The sequence below is a fragment of the Myotis brandtii genome, unplaced genomic scaffold (genome assembly GCF_000412655.1).
Source record: "Myotis brandtii unplaced genomic scaffold, ASM41265v1 scaffold125, whole genome shotgun sequence".
Classification (NCBI taxonomy): Eukaryota; Metazoa; Chordata; class Mammalia; order Chiroptera; family Vespertilionidae; genus Myotis; species Myotis brandtii.
Genome location: NW_005354385.1, coordinates 5,834,452 through 5,841,734, shown reverse-complemented (window position 1 = coordinate 5,841,734; position 7,283 = coordinate 5,834,452). Strand labels below are relative to the sequence as shown.

The 7,283-nt window shown below is 35.7% G+C and overlaps 1 protein-coding gene across 1 annotated transcript in view; it reads right to left on the bottom strand.

Annotated features, from left to right (window-relative positions):
• The window catches only part of RIF1 (replication timing regulatory factor 1), a 66,397-nt gene that overhangs the window by 11,461 nt on the left and 47,653 nt on the right, over positions 1-7,283 (bottom strand). Inside the window, exons 25-29 of the mRNA XM_005859393.2 lie at positions 7,057-7,176; positions 6,120-6,271; positions 5,664-5,744; positions 5,300-5,354; positions 1,719-4,964 (exon numbers count right to left, since the gene is read on the bottom strand). Of these exons, the coding sequence (XP_005859455.1) occupies positions 1,719-4,964; positions 5,300-5,354; positions 5,664-5,744; positions 6,120-6,271; positions 7,057-7,176 (3,654 nt within the window). The remainder of the gene's footprint in view (positions 1-1,718; positions 4,965-5,299; positions 5,355-5,663; positions 5,745-6,119; positions 6,272-7,056; positions 7,177-7,283) is intronic.

The window sequence follows — 7,283 nt, the reverse complement described above, 5'->3', positions numbered from 1 at the left end:
TTTGTTTAGCTTCTATATTTGTTACAATGTTTCAAACTGCCAGCTCAGAGGCCGGCAAGGCAGGCGGGGAACGTTGGAGTCCTCCTTCACTGAAGCAAGCAAGCCTCATGTTTGCTTCCAGCTGCCTGGCTGCCGGCCGCCATCTTGGTTGGCAGTTAATTTGCATATCGCCCTGATTAGCCAATGGGAAGGGCAGCGGTTGTACGCTAATTACCATGTTTCTCTTTTATTAGATAGGATATCGCTATTAAGTATGACATCAAGTTTTATTCATCGTACCTATAGTTTAACTAAGACTTAAAACTTTAAGTAAAGTTTATTAAGTTAATTTTAGGGAATGTTGTGGAGTGAAAGAAGATGTAGTGTCAAGGATTGAGAAAGGTATGTTGAGATGGTTTGGACATATAGAGAGGATGAACGAAAGGAGATAGATGAAACAAGTATACAAGATGAGTGTGGATGGGAGAGTTGGAAGGGGTCGACCTCAGCGAACGTACCTCAATCAGATTGAGGACGTTTTTAGCAAAGGCCAGCTTAGGAGTACCCTAATTAAGTTAATAACAATGTACCTACCTATATAGTTTAAGTTTAAAAAATTTGGCTCTCAAAAGAAATTTCAATCGTTGTACTGTTAATATTTGGCTCTGCTGACTAATGAGTTTGCCGACCACTGTTCTATAGCAACAAAGACTGAAACAGACACAGTAGCAGAAACTTAATGAAGTGCATGTAGCAGTAAAAATTGCATAATCCAATACTACTAACTTTATGGGTTTAACTATTAACTACAATGACTATAAAGAACAAGTTAAAGAGTTAGACATAGTACTAACTAGCCTCTGGTATATCTTACTTAGATTGATTCTGTTCTAAACTCTGAAGATACCAGACTCACAGCAATTGGGTAGCAATTTTTGTTTCTTAGCTCTAGCTTGAAGTCTCCTCTAAACTCTTACAATATGTTCACACAATCAAGCTATCTGACATACACAACAGAGCACTTACATTGTTAAATATGTATATAAATGTTCCCTAGTTTTAATTCAAAAAAGTGGGAAGATTCTGTACATATCGGCTATAAAAAACTACACTATGCTGTTGCCTAAATAAAACTGAAATATGAGATACTATCAAACAAAACGTAACTAATTTGTATTAACAATGTATAGCATACTGGAGACCCAAAAATCAAATCCTTGCTTATATGGTCAATTAACGCCAAAGGAGGTAAGAATATACAATGGGGTAAAGACAGTCTTTTCAATAAGTGGTACTGGGAAAACTGGACAGGTACAAGCAAAAAAATGAAATTGGACCACTTTGTTACACCATATACAAAAATAAACTCGAAATGGATTAAAGAGCCCTAACCAGTTTGGCTCAGTGGATAGAGTGTTGTTGTCCTGCGGACTGAAGGGTCCCAGATTCGATTCCCAGTCAGGGGCACATGCCCAGGTTGTGGGCTCAATCCCCAGTAGGGGGTGTGCAGGAGGCAGCTGATCAGTGGTTCTCTCTCAACATTGATGTCTCTCTTTCCCTCTCCCTTCCTCTCTGAAATCAATAAAAATGTTCAAAAAAATAAATAAAAAGAGCTTCCATATACCCAGCAATTCCACCCTAGTATTTATCTGAAGAAAACAAAACACTAATTCGAAAAGATATATGCAAAAATATTCCATTTAAACCTGAGCCATTAAGATTCATCCTCAAACCCCTACCTTGGAAACAGGTGGTGAGATCTCATCTTCTTGAGGTCTTTTTAGTCCTCTTTTTAAAATGCTACTAGATGGAGAAGCCAAAGGAGACCAGATACAGCGTGCCTGCATGCCACTAGGACTCTCAGTTGCTGACAGAAGTAAAGGATCAAATTCGTTTAATTTTTGAGGAGATGCATTATTGTCTTCTGTTATCAGTTCAGAGGTATCTCTTTCAGATATCAGAGGCTGTGATGTTTCCTTCACTTGCTCTGAAGTATGGTGAACTTCCTGTAAAGCTTCACCACCATTTTCCACTTTCAATTGATTGTCATCTAATTTTACTTCTTCAGGTTTATTAAGTACAATGCTTGTTTCTGTTTTATTAGAGTTAACTTTTCCTTCTTCAGTGTTCACCTTAAGTGTGTTAGGGAAAATGTTGCCAATTTCTATATTCAATCTGTTTGTTTCAGCTTCTATGGACTTTGATGCTTTGGTAATCAAGTCCTCATCCTCTGTTTCACTCACATGGTCAGTTTCAGCATTCACTTCACCAATTACTCTTTCTTCATAATTTTCCACTTCAGCATTCATTTCTTCAGATGAGCCTGGATCAGATTCATCATTTCCTCCATCTATTCCACCAACTGCTGTTTGTTCAGAAACTTCTAACTGAGCTCTTACTTCCGTAGGTGTGGTATTATCAGGATGACCAATAGTGGAATTAAATTCCTCAGTTACTGCTTCTTCAGCAATCAGTACTTTAGCTGCATCTGCTTCAGATTCATCACTTCTTGTACTGTTTTTCTCTGTTGTCTCCTCCTCAAAAATACCCGTTTTGGCACTCTTTTGTTCAGAGAAGCTAGCTTCAGATTTATCACATTCTACATCCAATTCCATAGCTTCTACTTCTGGATTGAATTCTCCTTTTACTTTACATGCATCTGCTTCAACATTAACAATGTTCTCTGTAATTACTTCCATTTTTAGTATAGCCTCTGGCTTTTCTTCTTTGGTCTCCAAATTAGAACATTCCAGTGAAATATCTTTGGAATCACCTAAACATGGGCCAATAGTCTTACATTTTTTATTGGATGGCTCTTGGCTTTCAATCGATATTGCTTCCTTAAAATCCATATCACATATTTCTTCTTTAAAATTTACTATTTCAGAAGGAAGAGAGTCTTGAATATCTTTCTCTTTCAACTCAGTTTCAGGTACAATTAATGAATCAATAGTATCATTCTCCTCCTTGAGACCCAAATGAAAATTCACACTATGACACTCATCTGGAAGTTTAGCCTCAGGGTGAATATTACCTGTAGAAGTCTCTGACATAGTTACAGGAATTGGCACATCTATCTTTTTGGTTTCACTGACCTTTACATTGTAATTTTCTGTATTTGTCAACCCAAGGGGTGACTTTTCTTGAGGTTGTGACTTTTCTTCACAGCAATCACAACCTTTAGATCTCCTTACCCTCCTACTTCTTTTGTGTCGGCATTCAGGTGTTTGAAAAGTTTTTTCAGAAGGCAAAGAACTGTCTGATGTGTCTATTTTTGACCCTTCTTCCACATTATTTTCTATGGAATCTCGCTTATGTAACCTCTTACTGGCATTTCTAGTCCTTGGATTTAATTCTGATACAGAATTTGAAAAGGAATAACCTGCACATTTGCTGGTTTTACTTTTTTCTTCATAAGTATTTGATATATCACAAACTAGCACCAAATCTGAAGATACTGTAGAATCTTGGAGAGCTACAGTATTATTTTCATCTTTGTTTTCACAAATCTGAGATTTTATATTTATGTCCACTTCTGAATTTGCTTTATGATCATGTATCTGACTTTCAACTTGTAGACATTCCTGTTTTTCCATTTTCTCTTCTTGATCTTCAATGTCAACACTGTCACTGTTTTTGTTTTTCCATTTTCCAGATCTCTTCTTTCTAGAACTTTCCTCCTTTGCCTCAGAATTATCAGATTCGGAGTTTTCAATGCTGGAAAGTAAACCCTGGGATGCTCTCCTTGTTTGATACCGTGTCCGTCCCCTTACTTGTTTCTCAGAGGACTTATCTGCAATATCCTGGCCAGCATCTCCCTCAGATTTACTATTCTCAAGGTCTGGCTTTCTTCTATTTTTTTCAATTTCAGCATTAGTGCTGGTTTCCCCTAAAGTCTTCTCATGTAAAGTATCTTTCTCAATTAAATTTTCCTGTACAGTTTGTTCAGAAATCAGTTTTTGCTGAGGTAACATATCATCTTTGACATGTAACTGACTTTTTTGAAGAGTCTTTTCTTCTTCCTTATGTCTTTCCTTTTTTTGAAGATTATTTTCTTTATCTTGGCTATCAGTGATAGGCTCTGCTATATCTGAACGTCGCCTTAAAGAACGTCTAAGGGTTTTCTGATTTGGAGCTATCTGAACATGACTATCCTCATTTACCATTTGATCTGCTGGTATTATGGCTGGGGGTGTATTTTCTTTGGATTCCAAATTGGTTCCTAAGATTTTCTCCTCTACAATACTGTTTTCTAATAAAGCATTTTCTGTTGTTGGTTTAAGCATTGTATCCTCATGTTCCACTGCAGATTCAGAGAGATGAGCCTGATTATCTAACACACATTCTGTTTGATTAAGCAAACTAGCTGGATTATTTTCTAAGGCTACCATGCTATCAATAGTTTCCTGAGTACTTTTCTTCTGATCTGATGTCATTAAGAGCTTAGAACTTTTATTCCCCGTTTGTTCAGCTTTACTTGACCTTAGGCCTGACCGCTTATTTCCATGCACTATTTTTTCAGAGTCAGATTTTGAAAGAGCCACTTCTCTTCTCTTTGCTTTTGGTGGAATATCTGTTTTAGCCATGCCTTCCTGACTATTTTTCACTGTAACAGCTGATGACATATTGTTCAAGGGGGACGGACTAAAAGGTCTATTTTCTGAACCATCAAACTTCTCCAACGTAATAAAGGTTTGCCTTCGACTTGTAGGCTGTGAGGGTGTTCCAGAATTGGTGATATTAGAAACTGAGCTACTGCTAACACCAAAAGTGTTTCCTGCACTAGATGCACATTCAGTTGAAATTTTCTTTGATGAAATTGAAGGTTTTTTTCTGGCATTATTATTACTGCTCAGTATTCCGGGATGGGTTTCCTCAACAGTACATTCATTGTTTGAAACAGAAGTCTTTTCAAGATGTTCTTCCATACCACACTTTCCCATAACATCTTGTGTAATGACAATGTCACTCTTTGTTAGTTCCTCCTGCAGAGAAATGTACATATATATAGATTAACCAGCATACAAGTCTGACTTTCTGGGGGAAATTTTAGTGTAATGCCTTAGTAATTCAAAGGTAATCGCTGACTTTTGGTATTTTGTAATTACTCCAAAAGTGGTGGTAGATGCCCACTAACTTTTTTCTAATGATAAATATTCAATAAAGCCAAATACATTTAAACTCATCCACACCCACAGACGACGACTATAATTCTGCTAACATCTGCTAGTGAAATTTAACAAATTAAACAGCACGTCTTAAAATGAATACAATGGACTCCATAATGAAAGTGATTTGAAAACCCCCAAAATATGTATACCTTAAATGCCATCTTGGAATCTTCCTTCGATTTTTCAGTTAATTTAGGAATTTCCCTGGAATAAATAAACATAAATTAGAGTAGTTTTTAAGTAAAACTTTAAAAAAGTTACTTCAGCCAAAACCGGTTTGGCTCAGTGGATAGAGCGTCGGCCTGCGGACTGAAAGGTCCCGGGTTCGATTCCGGTCAGGGGCATGTGCCTGGGTTGCGGGCACATCCCCAGTGGGAGATGTGCAGGAGGCAGCTGATTGGTGTTTCTCTCTCATCGATGTTTCTAACTCTCTATCTCTCTCCCTTCCTCTCTGTAAAAAATCAATAAAATATATTAAAAAAAAAAAGTTACTTCAGCAGCTTCCATACTTACATAGACTCTTCCTGACTATACTGAGAAAATAATGCATCTTGTGAAACATCCAGATTATTATACATGGCAGGAATATCACACCTGAAAAAATATTTTATAAGTTCAAAATCTGATATTTCTACAATCAAAAAGTAAAGCCTACAATTCTACATCTAGTTCTAAGAACAATTAAAAAAAAATATCAAGGCTTAGATGCTTATTTTCCATGAAACCATCTTCTTTACCTTTCCCTCCCATACTACACCTCAATAAAGGAACTCAGTTTACAAACATTTGTTGCATTACTTGGGAGCTATATACTCTATGAAATGTAGTTACCTAGTGAATCTTTTCAGCATTAAAATATACTGTAATATAAACAGTATCTTAGTTCTAAAGACAAAGCTATAGTTTGGTGCATGAAATCTAAGTGTGACTGCAAAATACTCAATTCAAGATAAAAGGACTACAACAAACCTCTTTGTTTTGAGTACTTCTTTCTGATGTTCAGTTAGTATTCTTTCCTTTGTTTCTTTTCCTTCTGGAGGTATAAACACAAATTCAGTAGACTTTTCTTCTTCCAAAGGCATTCCACTCTTTATTTTGGGGGATGAAGATTCTAGTTTGAACTATAAATTTTTTAAAAAGTAAATATACATTTAAGTTGCCGAATTATTTTTCTAATACTTCAATAAATCTCTATTCCAACACTAAGTTTTTTTGATAATGAGTAGAAAGTTTTAAGTTCAAAACCACACAACTACAACATTTCTTGTTAATAACAATTAGTAAAATGTCCCTTTGTTTCACTGTACCTCTAATACTCAGAAAATAAAAATTATTATATCTCTTTAAAAAGTAGGCAAGTGTGCGTTTACCAACAAAGCATGGGAAATGTTTTTCAGGACAGCACATAGAAATCATTTTGTTCAAATAGGAGAAGAGTATATCTATGGCTCTCATGGTGAAGTATTAAATAGTCAAGTTCCAGCTGCCAAAATCATATACCCTACATACCAATAATATAAATCGGTTAAACGGCAACTAGAGAGATATTTAGTTTTAGATTTGAGGTTAAAATAGATTTCTTACCTAGGCATTTTGTTTGTATTCAATAATATAAGTTCTACAATGTTTTCCTCTTATGCTGTTACAGCTATTCAAATCTAGTTTTATTCCATCTCAAGAAGGCTGCTACTTAATGGATGCAAGGTATTATGCAGATCTAACTTTACTAAGAAGGAATCATCTCCCAAAGCTTCAAGACATCCATGCCATTCTAATATAGGTCTTTCCAGACCAAACTGATCTTCTCCTGCAATCCCACTTTTAGTCTTTAACAGATTTTTCTTCTAATTAGAAAAAGCTACATATACTTTAAAAGTTCTATGAAATAAACTTTGAAAGAACATACTTTGGCTGGTGATTTCATATTTTCTTTTGTAACCTTTGGTTGTGCCAAAAAAGAATCTCTTTTTCCACTTGATTTTCTTTCCATGCCACTTATCTTCATATTTAATTGTGAGTTTTCTGTCTGTTTTAGGACAAATAAAACAATATCATTAAGTACAATGTTTCTCCTTTTCACGTTTTAAAATTTCCAGTGTAATGAATACTCATTTCAAATTTCTTTTGATTCAA